We start from the raw sequence: 16,065 nt of genomic DNA, 5'->3' as shown, positions 1-16,065 counted from the left end.
TTACCTAGATGTTTTTGTTGTGTAAGTGGCTATATTATACAACTACACGTGCTTTATTTGTTATGTGATCGTAGAATTGTGTTAGTCAAGTTGTTATATATGTATCTAGATGTTTGTTGTGTAAGTGTGTATGTTGTGTAATCACACATGCTTTAATCATTATGTGATTGTGTGATGTAAATTCAGATACATATAAGGTTAATGTGCAGATTTTGTGGATGTATGTAGATTGACATTGTAGAAGGGATGTATTAAAGAATAGCAGTTAATCCTTCTATGCATATAGCTGTCTTATTTACTTTCTTATAGTTTGATACAATGACTCTCCTAAATTTAGCAGGCAGAATTGATTATATGGAGGTTGGCTATATCCGTGTAGTTTGGTCCATATAATGGAACAATTGGAAGATTATACTTGCAGACTATCATGAAGTTTATCTTATGCAGTACAATATACATGCAGTTTATATAATGCAGAAGGTTACACGCAGTTTATATAATGCAGAAGGTTAATATGTTTATTTTCTATATATTCACTTAGCGATGTGCAACTGGATAGGATGAGCATGAGGAAAGTCATAGCCGTGGATGATCACTTGCCGAAGGTTTATGCAAGTAGTACCTTTAAATTACAGTCGAGTATATTATGCTTGTTACATTAATAGCCCATATTTTGGAACTAAATATGTAATTCTCTTTAAGTTAGCAATGCGGTCGTTAAACCGAGTTGTGTCAAGTATTTTGGCTGTTTAAAGCAGGTTGTTTTGAAAACTAGCAGGTATTGATTGTTGATATTACGATGAGGTCATGCCGAAATTTCTAATTTTTCTATGGCGCCGTTTGAAATAAATTGGCATTCGGCATTGTCGAATAAATATGTATTTACTGAATACATATTTATCTATGGAAAGTTAAATGAAGTTTTCTTTAATAATAATAAAAAAAAACGGGCGTAACATTCCTGGACCAATCTTTAGTATCCACGGACTCCCTTTTCTCGTCTCCCTGCTCGTTGATCTTCTCTCATATCGGGCGCTTCATTTTGCATGTTTTTCCTTCAGGGTGGTGATGGAATCTACAACAATTATAGCAAGTAATATTGATAGTAAACACAATACCGCTTTAACAAATTAACAAGTTACTGATTAAGGAAAAACCTTTGTTGCCATAGACTTCGGTTACTTGGGTTCTTGGTGAAAGATATTACAGAATAAATGTCAATGACTGCAAAACAAGGTGATCTTAGCAAAAACCTAATGCAGTACCACTAGGAAAAGTTTGGAAATTTGCTAAACATGGACTTTTACTGTCGCACTGGTACAATAATGGCTCGGTATACATTATGTCGAGGTGGCAAAAAAGGTATCCTGTTGGGTAAATGGTAAAGTTCAAAATTAGTAACTCTTGGGTGCAGCCCTCATAGACAATAGAAGATAAATAATTAGTATTTTTTCTGAAAGCCCAAAATCTGTTTTTCTTTTTCAATACGACAGACATTGTGCAATCTCAGCAGACGGATATCGTAAACCTTTGTAAAAGGATAATCTTATCATACGAATCCACAAAATTCACATTATTTCTACATTATTTATATTCAAATAAATAAGAAGAACCGTAATTAACTACATCAAAAGAATCCTTCATATACCTCATGTGGGTTTGCCATCAGAAGAGTTCCAGCAAGAAGAATCCGTACCTTTAGGGTTTTTCAACCAAGATCAATACCACCAAAAACGATCAAGGGTTTTATACCCTTCATCGTTATACTAACCAGTACCGTCCCGTACCACACACCAAACAATTCAAAATTCACATTAGTGTTGTTGTTTAACTCATTTAAGGATGTGGTTTGATGTATGAAAGATCAAACAGAAAGGGTGGAATCAGATTATTTTTTCTTGATAAATTTGTGAAGGGTGGAGAAAAAAGGTGTTTGGGGTAAAGAGAAAGAAGAAGAGAGGTCGGGTGGAGAACAATACATGTAGAGGGATAGACACGTGTTGAGTTTTAATTGGGTCGATGAATCCGTGTGGTGTATAAAAAAAAAGTCACGGGTATAATGTTCAAATTGGTAAGATTAAAAAAACGAGTCCAATTCATAAAATAGGGTCTCTATTTTGTTTATTCAAGTAATTTTCCCAAAACAAAACTTACATATATTAATTACATAAACATGTTTATAATATTTCATTTTAAATAAAAATTTAAATTTTGTGTTACGCACAATTTTTCTATAAAAAGAAAAATATAATTAAATTTTGGGTTTTGCTAAACAAAACCCTAAGAGCTTTCTTTAAGATGCATTAATTAGTTGTACACTTACCATAAAAATCAAAAACCTACATTTAATATAGAATTATACAACCTTTTTATACATGTTAAGTAACATTTCTTTAAATTTTTAATCCTAGACATATTTACTTATTTAGTAACACGAACCGTTAGGACATACAAGGAGTTTTTTTTAGTATAAAATAAACCGAACTTTTTTATTTTAAAAAAGAAAACCGAAAATATTTTATTTTAATAAAAACAGAAAACTATATATCCCGTAAATAATAGAGATAAATTCCAGAAAAATAAGATAATATCTGGGAGAGATCGGGGGAAGAATAGAATGATGGCGACTTCAAAAATGGCAGCAGCGGCAGCGGAGAGGGTGGGTTCGGCGGTGAGACGGCAAGCCCTAACCCTAACAGAAACAGCCGCCGGTAGAATACGTCACCTATTACAGCAGCGTCAACGGCCTTATCTTAAACTTGGCGTAAAAGCTCGCGGCTGTAATGGCCTTTCTTATACCCTTAATTATGCAGGTTTGATGTTTTTCTTTATATATATATATGGATATATTTTATATAATAAATTAATATATGTCTTTTTATTATGCTATATTCTTTTATCTATTTCCTATTCATTGTAAAAAAAATTCATTATAAGCTTTTAGATATTTCTTGTATGTATTTCGGAATCGAATTATAGCGTAAAACTAGGATATAATAAATTAATAATTTTCTGTTGTGGATTGAGATAATATGTTTTGTAGTGAGTTTGTTATAGGATTTCTGGTGTAAATTTGTGATAAGTAACGAAATCCTTACGTAATGATCATATTATCGATTCGATTGGTGGATTTTTTTGATAATAAAATCAACATAAAGAACTAATAAAGAATTGCACATTGATTAAGGTGGTATTTTAGGAGAACTTGTTTTTATAGCCAATAGCTTAAATTTTTGAAGTATGCGGCTAATAAGATGATTCCAAGGTGTTTGTGTAAGCTTATATTTGTAGACTTGTGAAGAAATAAGCTCAATAGCTTTAGGCCGAGAATTTAAGTTTATTGAAAATTTGCACCAGCTAATAAGCTAACTCCTGATAACGTTTGGGGTGGGGTTCGTTAGAACATAGTGTTGGTAAAAACTAAAAACAGGTCAAGAACTAATCAAAGTTCGTTAATTTATAACTCCATTGAAGTTTTTTGATCGTGTTATAAAGCATTTACCACTGAAAATATTAATAACTTAACTGATGCATTTGTGAAATCCGACGCAAATTTATAAACATTGTAAACTTGTTGAGTTTAATGCTTCAAAGTTCTATCAAACACTAAAATGGAGGCAAATGGTTGTCAAGTTTGTGAATTTGCCGACAATTTTGAGATTGATCATTCGTTTTGCCAATTTTGATTAGGTTTTACTGTTCTAGGGTTCTTACCAATATTTGAAGTTCTTATCTGATCCTTTTTTTAAAACCCAAATATGGTTTTAATGCAGAATATGTCACATGACATTTGTGTGACATTGGCATCCCATGTATTATCTCTTTCATTGGTATCAGGAGAGGGCCTATCACCCAACTCGTTATCAGCCATTTATTTATATAGGTTATCCAACTTGTTTGATACCAAAGTTGTAATTTTTGATCCACCTTATGTAAAAAGCCGATGTCTTGTAATATTTCCTGAGAATGCTTATAACTTGTACTCTAAAGCCGAATGTCAAGTTTCCACTTGATATATGAGATTTTTCCTATATAACTCGTACTCTAAAGCCAAAACACATAGTGGGCCATTCACTGTTGTTGTTAGGAGATCTTGTTTGAATTTCTAATGTTATCATCTGCATTAGTAGTTTTTTGAACTATCTGAAGCATTAATGTCTTAAATATGCAGATGAGAAAGGGAAATTTGATGAGTTGATTGAGGACAAGGGTGTGAAGATATTGATAGACCCAAAGGCTCTTATGCATGTTATTGGAACCAAGATGGACTTTGTTGACGACAAACTCAGGTTAGAGGCGCTTGTTATACATTTTTTAGTTTCTTTATTTTCAATTGGGGGTACCTTGTGTGGACATATATTGGTTCTGTTATGACTGTGGTGCATGGCTTATGGCTAGTTTTCTCTTGTATACATGGTTTTAAATATTATTTATATAATCTAAGAGTCCTTTAGAGTGAAAAAAATTTATCAAATAAAAGTGAAATACACGAGGTATCTGCATTAGGAAACAGATAATGAGATCTCAGCTGACACCCAGGTTATAATTTTTTACATATACAAAGCACCTACTCATTTTATCCTATGCAGGAGGTATAACATATGGGTATTGGATGTTAATTTGAAACAAAGTTTGGATTTTTTTTTATTTGATTAAAATAAAACCTGAAGCCATATTCCCTTTTTGTCAGTTCACTTCTCTATCTCATTCCGTGTTTTTCTTGGTTGAATGAACAATCAAAGGCTATCAGTCCTAGTATGTCCTCATACTATAGTCGATCTTCGTGATAAAAACCTGTAAAAGGTCTGTATTCGAGAGATTGACCAGTTCTCCATGATCTTTCATTGGATTTATATCTGCCTTGCATGGAGTGCCACCAGGAATATGATAATTATACCTGTGCAGTGATAAAGATTAAAGAAAAAAAATGTGACGACGATTTAAACATAAAATAATACAATATAAATGTAAGTATATAACTGACGCATATCAATAAAGTAGCTAACTGATTGTTGAGACATCTGAAATGTTGAGTGGTCAATAGGAGTTATTCATGAGGTGATTATGTATAAGTGAGCTGTAAGTTTTGTACCTAATGGTAGTACATTAGTGGGTGTTGTATTCGATGTTGATTTCTCAGGGTTGTTGCTATTGCAATACCATGCTTCCGTTTTTTTAATATACCTTAAGTTGAGTTCTGTAAACACACAACCAGTATCGATGTGAAAAAAAAAACAAAGTGAACTGTTCTTTTCTTTTTCAAAGAATCTTAAGAAACCCTGATTGATAGACTTAGAAGATAAACTCATAAAAGTAGGTTCTTAGGAGACATGGTTCATTGAATCATTGGTTCTGGAACTAGCATGGGAGTAAAAGCGCTTTACTGAAGTACCACCAATCAATGCAATATAAGGGCATAGTTCACTGTGACTGGCTTGTAACTTGTAATGCATATAGCGCTCAAGAGTAAGATTGAAAACATAAATATTAATATTAGCATTGACGCCATTATACTTAGCAGTTGCATTTCTAGAAATGTGATGTATGCTTAATTGCTTATAGCAAAATTAAGAAGCAATGACTAAGGAAGAGACGGACATGCTAACTGGAACATGATGAGCAAAATGAGCAATAGAATTGTTGAAGTATTGAACCGAAGACTTGTATCATTTAGAGTTGATTCATCCTATAAACCAAAAATTATATTTCGACCATCAAGATAAGCAATGATAGTATTTTCTCAATTAAGATAGATAAAGACTCCTAGTACTTCTATGATTAAGCAATAAGTAAGATAAAAGTATCTAGTTTAGTTAATAGTTACTGGAGTAAGGTTGATTTGGGCGTAATGAAACAGAGATGGTAACTGGGCGTCGACATCCTCGATTTCCATCTCTATCCTAGAGTTGGGGTATAATTACTGTTAGGAATTAAACTGCACACACACAATAACGATTCTGAATTTAAATAACAATTATGAAGAACACAAAGGATTTAATGTGGTGTCTGACATTACACTGTGTGAACTAATCCACGCGCCGGTGTGTGTGTGTGTGTGTGTGGGGGGGGGGGGGTGTTCTAAAGAGGTTTTTTTTTATTGAATTTCCACTCGATACATGTACAAGAGATGATAGAATATATAGGCTTCAGTTAGGGTTTAGCAAAACTTGCTCTCCAAGTTTAGACATATTAGAACTAGGCCTAAGTTATGAGGCCGGCTGCCGATCCTAAACATATAAGGCCTTCTGCCTTTAGAATCTGCTAGAATTTTATAGTGTTTTAGTGGCCCGTAGACAACACTACGGCAACAGTTACATCATTGTCCCCGTCTCTAAAGGGGACTGAAATCCCTCATTCGTGTAAATGTGCTTTCTATATATCAATATATGTATAATTACATTAAAATTGATGACATTGTATTGTTGGATATGAGAAAATAGGAACTGAAAAACCAACGTACAATGTACCAACTATTACATTAACCCGATATGCAATTGTACAATCAAGAACTGTGAACGTTATTCAACAAGTTCAAAAATAATTTTTAAGTCAATACTTTGCAAATGAACACAGATTTGAATTAGCCCAAAGTAAAATGTCACAGTTTGTATGAAAGAACAAAACAGAAGCTACAGAATAAGCAAAATGCAAATAAACTAGAACAGATATGAATTTTATGTGGGTGTATATGATTGGTGTGGCCAGTTTACTCCACCATTCAATCTAGAGAGATAGTTCTTGTTAATTTGGTTGGTCTGTAGTTACAGTAGCATGGATCGTGGATCGAGTATAAATAAGTAAAAAAAAGAAGCTTTTGCTTCAAGAAAATAAGGTAAAACTGTAATTCGGAAAATGCATGCTGATGCGGCATGAAAAACACACTTTCAGGCTAGAGTATTCTTCACACTGAATAACAACAAATTTCTTGGTTGTTTAATTTGTGTATTAAGTTCAGAGTCCATTTACATAACATTTTCTGCCATTTTATGCATTATTTCATCATTAGATTTTAGATCATGCAAATTTAGTTACAATTGAGGATCCTTTTTCTTTAAATTTACAACCTGCCTATATTATAATGTGTTAGGAATAAAACTGCACACACACACAATAACCAGAAAATAACAAGAAAGAAGGACACGAGAGCTTTAATGTGGTATCTCACACTAAACTGTGTGAACTAATCCACGAGGGGCAAAGAGGCTTTCTGATTATTAATCCACACAATACATGTACAAGAGACAAAAAGTATATATAGGCTAAGATTAGGGTTGCTAAACTTGCTCCCCAAGTTTCCTAAAAAAACGGGCCTAATTTAATTAATAAAGGCCTGCTGTAATTTAGCTAAAACAGAAAGAAGGCCTGCTGCCTTTAGAGTTGCTGGAACTTTCACAATCAATTAAGGCCGACTGCCTTAATTCTGACTTTCATTAGCCTCTTAATGGGCTAGGCCGTAGACAACAATAACCAACAATCTCCCACTTGGTGTCTTCGGACCTCGAACTGCACCATCTTCAATCTCTTTTGTACGTCTGTATTAAGAACCAAATCCTGTTCTTCAATGTGCCCTATTTGCCCCTGGGCATTCTTATCAGTTCACGTGAAGGCCTGCCAGCTCATTTGTCATGGCTATCTCTGCCCCATACTCGTTCTCTGTCTCTACCGGCTCCCACTGAAACGAACTGCCAGATCCTGAGAACAAACACTCTCCTTGGTAAGCAAGAAATCATCCGGAGAGAATTTATCAGTCGAAATCTTGGTTTTCACAACCCACTGTTGTCTAGAAGCTGTAACTGAAGCTTTGACTATCTTACTGCCAATGCTCCCACTGTCACGATGTCCCTTGACTGGTCTAACCTTTCGAACTCGTTCATCCTGAATCTTCACAATGGCTCTAGGTTTCTCTCTTGCAAAGCAAACCCTCTTCTGCCCACGAGATTCTGTGAATCGAACTTCCTTTTTCTTCAGAACTGATCTATTTTGATCTTCTGAGGTCAAACTAACAAAGTATAACGAACCTCTCTTGTGTCTACGAGCTATCACTAGATTACCTTTAACAACTTTCCACTGCCCATTCTTGAACTTAACCTCGTGCCTTGAGTCATCTAGCTGCCCAACTGAAAATAAACTCTTCTTCAAGCTTAGAACAACCTTCACGTCTCTCAAAGTCCAAGTAGTACCGGCTGAAGTTATCAAATCCATATCCCCTATGCCCGTAACATCAAGTATATCATCATTTGCCAACTTAATTTTTCCAAAGTCCCCTACTTTAAGATTCTTCAACGTCTCACTGTTGTGGGTAGCATGAAACGAAGCACCAGAATCCATTACCCAGGAATCCACACTACTTTCTACACTACAGATTAAAGCATCTGCTTCATCATCTAAAGCAAAAGTAGTATTCACCTCTTTTTTTTCATTCGGACATTGATCTCTAAAATGACGGACCTCTTTACAGTTCTAACAAGTCACATCATTACGAGCCTTAGACTGACTCTTTTTTCTGTTTCCGCTTCTACTACCCCTGTTATTACCCTTCCTCTACCTACATTCAACAAGTCACTTGATGATTCGACAGAATTCTTTCGTCTGACGGCCTTGCCTAGAATTAAATCTCAAATCCGAATATTTTGGATCTTGCTGAACTTGTAACAGCTGTAACAGTTCTGGACCAGCTGTAACAGTTCTGGACCAACTGTCAGGTAATGAAGATAACAGTAGCAAAGCCTGGACCTCATCATCGAATTTTATTTGCACTAACTCAAGTCTAGACAAAATCGAATTCATATTATTGATGTGCACTGTTACTCAACTTCCTTCTTTCATTCTTGTATTCACCAAATCTCGAATCAAGAAAACTTTATTTGCTGCCGAAGGCTTCTCGTACATATTAGACAACGCATCCATGATTTCCTTTGCTGTCTTCTCTTTCAGAATGTTGAACGCAACATCCTTTGATAATGTCAGCCGAATAACTGCCTTAGCTTTCTTATCCAAAGTTTTCCATTCGTCTGGTTTTATCGTCTCCGGTCTTTCACCCGACAATACCACGTCCAATTCCTTCTAAACTAGCAAATCTTCTACTTGCATCTTCCACCAACCGAAATCTTTCCCGTTAAACTTTTCAATTGTAATCTTTCCGTCGTTTGCCATTACAATGACTTAACAAAAGCTGATCACGAAAAAAGAGCGTCTAACAAGAGAAAAGAGTAAATCTACTGCTGATTAACAATGAACACCCAATTCAACTGCTGATTGATACTGTATACCCAAAAACCGACTACTGATTAATGCAATATACCCAAAATCGAAGCTTACAGACCTTGAATCCCAAAATCAGCTGCTAATTCACAAAGTGAAAAGCCTAATCTGCCAAATTGAGCCCTAATCTGCCCAATTAAACCCTGATCAGCCCAATTGAACCCTAATCTGCCCAAAATCAGACCTGATTCTACCAGATCAGACTTAATTCTGCCTAATTTTGACTGTTCTGGCTGACGGTGGAGGCTGTAGTGGCTGTTTTTGGCCGGAACCCTAAACTGGGTGACGGCTGTGGTGGTTGGACTTGGCTGCAAACCCTAATCTGGGTGACGGCTGGGTGAATTTGTGATCTATATGCAACCTGCTCTGATACCACTTTTTAGGAATAAAACTACACACACAATAACCAGAAAATAACAAGAAAGAAGGACATGAGAGATTTAACGTGGTATCTCACACTAAATTGTGTGAACTAATCCACGGGGGCAAAGAGGATTTCTGATTATTAGTCCACACAATACATGTACAAGAGACAAAAAGTATATATAGGCTAAGATTAGGGTTGCTAAACTTGCTCCCCAAGTTTCCTAACAAACGGGCCTAATTTAATTAATAAAGGCCTGCTAACAAAGTCAGTGAACTTGTGCCACTAACTAAACTTACGAGGTGTTTGGAATTGTATATTTTAAAGGGCTTATTGTGAATGAAATAAGAACCACGATCTCCACCTACTTTGCTTTAAAATTAGACTATTTTCCCTGAAAAAACTAAAACCCCAAAAATATGTGGGTTATTGAATCCACCATTCTGTTATACTTGCTCCTGAACTATTTGGATGTCGTTTGTCTTTGATGCAGGTCTGAATTCATATTTATTAACCCAAACTCAAAAGGCCAGTGTGGCTGTGGCGAGTCTTTTATGACAACAAGTGGCGCAGAAGCTGCAAAAGCCAGTGGCAGTACTTGATCATCTGCGCAACAAACTTCGGTAATGCCTGAACCACACACCTCATAGTCAATGTATAGTTTGTGTTACAAAGTGTGAATTACCTATGTAACCTATTTATTGTAATAATACCTGTTTCTTAAGTTCGAAAAGGGATATTTTTTCCCACTATGTGCGCTTCCACGCCTCCCTGATTTGAAACATTGTTTGGAAAGAAGAGGGGAGGGCCGTGATTGTATTTTTGCACAAGTTTGTTGTTTGATACTAGGTGAGTGAATTTGTAGACACGAGAGGGTAAACTTTTGCAGGTGCAGCCAGTAGGTGTGGTATGTGGTGTGTATTACCTAATAAGTTGATGGCATATGTAGAACTCATATACATGATTTGTTATACGTCAAATTCAAGCTATTTAACTCTGCAGTTAATTTTTTACTTATTATGTGTGTGTGTGCCCAGCCCATAGATCTTAAATTTGATTATATTTGAAGATAAGAAGTTAAGTTCCGTTTGAACTCATTTTTGCAGAGTTGGCTCCTCAAGCACCAATTCATTCATCCCCCTTTCCGAAATTGAGTTTCGTCTATAACAGAAGGAACCAACTCTTCTATTTTGATCCATGATACTAACAGTAGTTAGCCTTTGGCACCCTTTTTTGGCCGAAGGGTAGTTGGCAAAAATGGCAAATTAGGCTGTCTAGGTAGTTTGTAAAAAAATGTACTTTATTACTCTATATAAAAGTATAAGTTAGTTTGTCGATTAATATGTTGTTTGTCTATTTTCTAACTTCTGGAAAGTAATGTATTAAAAGATAGCAATGTGTTAACATGATAACCTAATTCTGTTTCTTTCTTATAACAAAGAGATTGCAAATCAGTCCATTCAATGAGCTTAGTTTTGGTTGGTAGAATAAATAGTGAATTTTTTCCGAAATTTAAAGTATCTTAAGTGTAATTTCTATACCGTGAGGATGTTTTGTGTTAATTCGTATTTGTAGAAAGAACTACCATAGCAAAAATGGATCAGATATGTAAAGTCAATAATCGTTTGGACTTTCTTAATGGTGGATTAATAAAATGAAAATGATTTAAGTATTGATAATATTCTTTATCGTCTGGACCATATGATAGTCGTCAAACAATCGCTGTTAATCACATCTAATAATGAAACGAACACCATTTTAGAAAATTCTGTAAATTTATTCTTTATTCTAATTTTATTTCTATTTTAATAGTAGCGAAATTATGTTGGTGATTGTTTATAGTTTTTATCTTGTATTGATATTTGATACACACGTATATTTATCGTACACTAAAAATATGTCAATTCAATCGTTGGAGGTGTTCTTAAATTATAATGTTGTCTTGGATCGTTCCAACTAGTTGTGATGTACTTTTAGTTGTGCTGGTTAAGCAAAATAGATTTGAACAAGACATAGACATTGATGGAAATATGGAATTGAGTCGACGTGTGTAGTGTTGTTGACCTCCTTTTGTTGGGATGAGACTTTGTGGAAGGAAAAAAAAAGTCATGTAACTAATAGGAGTAGTTAGGGGAAACCAACATTGCCATTTACTCATGCTCCATACAATAGGTTAGTAAAACAACTAACATCACCTAACTTGAATTAGTTTCATTGTTTACAAAAGATCAATAAGTTTATTGGGCAAAATATATGAACCATTTTGATTATTTACTATTAACTATTGTATCTTGACATCTTCATCACATTGTCATTTGAGCTTTTCCAGTCCAACAATTGGGCTGTTTATCTTTTGTGTTTTACCCATTAAAGAATTTTAAGTTCGCTAGATTCTAGCATACAAAGGTGAGAAAATTTTAAAATTGGTGTAACTACATAAGATGAAGGAAGGTCTAAATCACCAACGTTGTCAAAAGGGTTTCGAAATGATATATAGATAATCCACCTACATTACATCCTGTTAGATTCTAAGACTAGCATACATTGGATAACTCATAGAAAAAAAAATATAATCCGTAAATGTTTTCATTATAAACAAAAATACAAAAACTTAAGCAAATCGGCGCAATGGTCACCATATCAGCAACCACCATACCGATACCATGTCTAGATTGTAGCAGCATCACAACATGATAGACTGTGTCACAACATGATGAAAATGATTACAGACCGTGGCAAAATAACTATTATTCGTTCTTCCAAATAAATTCGTATAAATCTTTCGAATCTCACAACTTGATAAGCAATAGTTTATACAATCTATTTCTATAACTGTCATAGCATCATGTCATTAGCCATGATATAAACAAATATTTGTAGACAATAATAATGGTATGATAGTAAACTATTATAACTAATAATTTTTTTTATAAAATGAAAATACTCGGTAATTTTAATAATCAAAGAGTTTATGTGACAAAAATAAGGCTATTGTAGGTTTGGAATTGAAATTATCGGGTGAGTTAATTATTTGAAGTGTTTCAATTTCGAGTTAAACCATTTGGTTGTAGATCAAATAGCCAACTTCTTTGAGGGATTTGGTAAAGGAGATTTGGTTTAAAGACTTATAATCGAATCTTGATTTCTTATGGTTTCGGATATTTATTTCTTAAGCATGTCAGTGTGTAAACATATGTGTTATCACTCTTGTTTTTGTAGAATTTCCATATAAAATATTAACTGAAATTCAAATCAATAACATCTAATACAATACATGTCATTTAAAAAAAATATGAGTTAAAAATATCACTCGTGTCGTAACGTAGTAACCCATATATATAGAAACTTAAGTCATTCCCTTTATGGTAGGTAGTTATAAATCCAAGTGTTTAGGTAACCACCACACCACAGACCACACTTGCTTTGGCATTCCACCCAAATTCACTCCACAACTAACTAGCGGTGATGGCTACAACGGCGACAATGACGGCGGCGGACGAATCGCAACAGCAGAAGCTGAAGAAAGGAATAGCAGAGTTCTACGATGAATCATCTGGAATGTGGGAGAATATATGGGGAGAACACATGCATCACGGCTTTTATGATAACGACGCCGTTGTTCAACTCTCCGACCACCGTGCTGCTCAGATCCGTATGGTTGAGCAAGCCTTATCTTTCGCCTCTGTTCCCGGTACATCCATAAATACATACATATATCTCTATATCTATCTATATATATTTTTATATGCTTGTTCAGTTGTTCATTTCAACTGATTTTTGTTATACTTTATTTTAATTTTATTATAGTTTTGCTTTGTTTGCATGTATAATTTACAGTTAAATTTAAGAATTAGGAACAAATAAGAAGCTGAATATATGTGAAAAAAACAATAAAATACTTGATAGGCGGAATTTACTATGTCAATTTTCTGCAAATAGAGTTTTTACCAAGTATCGAATGTCTCCGAATGGATGAGTAATGATACATCTTTTGAAAATATTTGGAGAAAGAGAAAAAAATGATTAGATAAGATTAGGAAATGGAATGAGTGGATTTTACACGTTAGAAGGAAATATCATTTTATTTACTTAAAGTAAAATAGCAGTCTTACTAATAAAGTACTCAAAAGTCAAAACTGATGTTTGAGGCCGGATCAACGCTGAGTAACGAGTAAGCGGAGTTTTACAACACTTTTTATGACTATCAGTTGCTTTTACTAGGATTGATTCATGACTAATATAAATGAGGAAATTTATTCGAATACTTTGCCAGACGTTGGATTGTTGGTTATACTTATAATAACCTACTTTTTCAATTAGGTTTGATTTCAGAATGAATTGTGCTTGGCCAGTTTCGTCATACTTGATATCTCACTAGCTAAAAACTTATCATGTTTCTTGTTTGAATGAATGTTACTTGTAGATGATGAGGAGAAGAAACCAAAAACTATAGTTGATGTTGGATGTGGCATAGGAGGTAGCTCGAGGTACCTAGCAAAAAAATATGGAGCTGAATGTCAAGGAATAACGCTCAGCCCTGTACAAGCTGAACGGGCCCAGGCCCTAGCTGCTGATCAAGGATTGGCTGATAAGGTATTGTAGTTTATTGTTTCTGTACGGAATTGGGGACAGAACTTACTTATCTTGTAAAGTTATTATACCGGGGCCTTCAAGTGAGTTGGATATGAATATATGATAAGTTTTGCTGAAGGAAAGATGTTGAATAACTGGAGCTTCTCTTAGATACATAGTGTGAGTTGGAGAAACTAACCAATTATCCATTTCTTGTCAACAATTGAAAAGTCACGAAATATGTCTACAAATACATAATCAACATGTAGAAACTAATTGGAACTAAAGAGTTTGTTGGTTACAACTTACAATCATTAAGACCTGCAAGAGATGGTGTTTTTCTGTTATTTTGGCACTTACTAATGACTTGAAATGGGATTGTCTGTAATAGCATGATTATTCTACATTTTTACTGATTTTAGATGTATATATGAAAATTGTAGTTTGTTTAATTCTATTTAAAGTTCTCATGCATCTATATCGTATCAAGCAGTATCCAAGAACTTACACACATGATGTAATTCATTCCTGGATTTGATGGTCCAGATACAGGTTGAGCATAGAGTTCCTGAACTAATTATAAGAAAACTGGCAGGTTTCCTTTCAAGTTGCAGATGCTTTGAACCAACCATTCCCTAATGGAAAGTTTGACTTGGTTTGGTCAATGGAGAGTGGGGAGCACATGCCCGACAAACTAAAGGTTCTCATTTTCCTTTAAGATGTTTCAACTTTCCTTTGAGCTGAATTCACCAGGTTAACCGTAAACCAATTGTATACCACTAACTCCATTTCTGAAACACCAGTTTGTAAGTGAATTGGTTCGAGTGGCTGCGCCAGGAGCCACAATCATCATAGTTACATGGTGCCACAGGGATCTTTTACCTACCGAAAAATCCCTGCGCCCTGAAGAAGAAAAGATCTTGAATAAAATTTGCTCCGGCTTTTATCTTCCTGCTTGGTGTTCCACTGCTGATTATGTGAAATTACTGGAATCGCTTTCTCTTCAGGTAAACTCCATCATCATCTATTAGATTAGGTTTTGTGTTAGTGAGTGAATAGTTTGATATTTCAATACTCACGTCTAGATTAAGTGATTGAAACACTGACATGGTAGATGCCAGGTCCACAGTACTGATATTTTAAGCACAACTATATAAAATTACTGCATTTTTCAGGACATCAAATCAGCAGACTGGTCAGCCAACGTCGCTCCATTTTGGCCAGCTGTAATTAAAACAGCATTATCGTGGAAAGGATTTACTTCGTTGCTATGTAGTGGTAATTATACAAAACTTGTGTTTCTTGTACGGTTGGATAACATGATGACTCTCCTTTTCACTAATATGGTTTTATTCTTGGTTTGAATTCATTAGGATGGAAGACGATAAAAGGGGCCATGGTAATGCCATTGATGATTGAAGGATTTAAAAAGGACATAATCAAATTCTCCATCATTACATGCAAGAAGCCCTATAAATGAAAGCATAGTATGTATGTAATCTTGTACGATGGTGTTGTGATTTTCAATTTGGCATTTTGGCTACTAAACCAGAAGTAATGGTGTACTCTAGGTAGGCCATGTGCACAATAAAATTCCCCATCAACTTTCATCTAGTTCTCTTTGTGTTTGTGGTCCAAAGTTTAATCCGCGGTATTTACTACACATTTCATCTCCAGCCCCAATCACTCTGTATCTGGGCCTCTGGGGTGTCCCGTTTGGTTCATAAGTTACTACGTGTGTCTGTAACACGGGCCGGGTATCCACACAAGTAGCCCAAACCGCTTCACGCATCAAATGGTTATTTGGTGATACAAATAAGTTTATATTATGGATAATGATAAATCTCTTATATTAATAAAACAAAATT

The 16,065-nt window shown here is 34.8% G+C and overlaps 2 protein-coding genes across 2 annotated transcripts; both read left to right on the top strand.

Moving 5' to 3' along the window:
• Positions 1 to 2,545: 2,545 nt before the first annotated feature.
• LOC122610091 (iron-sulfur assembly protein IscA-like 1, mitochondrial) lies at positions 2,546 to 10,966 on the top strand. Its single transcript, XM_043783084.1, has 4 exons — positions 2,546 to 2,813; positions 4,172 to 4,289; positions 10,119 to 10,248; positions 10,732 to 10,966. The coding sequence occupies exons 1-3, from the start codon at positions 2,618 to 2,620 to the stop codon at positions 10,225 to 10,227; spliced, it is 423 nt and encodes a 140-aa protein (XP_043639019.1). The 5' UTR covers positions 2,546 to 2,617; the 3' UTR covers positions 10,228 to 10,248; positions 10,732 to 10,966.
• Positions 10,967 to 12,991: 2,025 nt separating this feature from the next.
• LOC122603529 (probable tocopherol O-methyltransferase, chloroplastic) lies at positions 12,992 to 15,811 on the top strand. The gene is made up of 6 exons (XM_043776257.1): positions 12,992 to 13,316; positions 14,049 to 14,218; positions 14,793 to 14,897; positions 15,001 to 15,204; positions 15,373 to 15,475; positions 15,571 to 15,811. The coding sequence occupies exons 1-6, from the start codon at positions 13,091 to 13,093 to the stop codon at positions 15,675 to 15,677; spliced, it is 915 nt and encodes a 304-aa protein (XP_043632192.1). The 5' UTR covers positions 12,992 to 13,090; the 3' UTR covers positions 15,678 to 15,811.
• The last annotated feature ends 254 nt before the right edge of the window (positions 15,812 to 16,065 follow it).

Source organism: Erigeron canadensis, chromosome 1 (assembly GCF_010389155.1).
Source record: "Erigeron canadensis isolate Cc75 chromosome 1, C_canadensis_v1, whole genome shotgun sequence".
Lineage (NCBI taxonomy): Eukaryota > Viridiplantae > Streptophyta > Magnoliopsida > Asterales > Asteraceae > Erigeron > Erigeron canadensis.
Note: the sequence above shows the minus strand (reverse complement) of the source record. Positions and strands in the feature narration are given on the sequence as shown.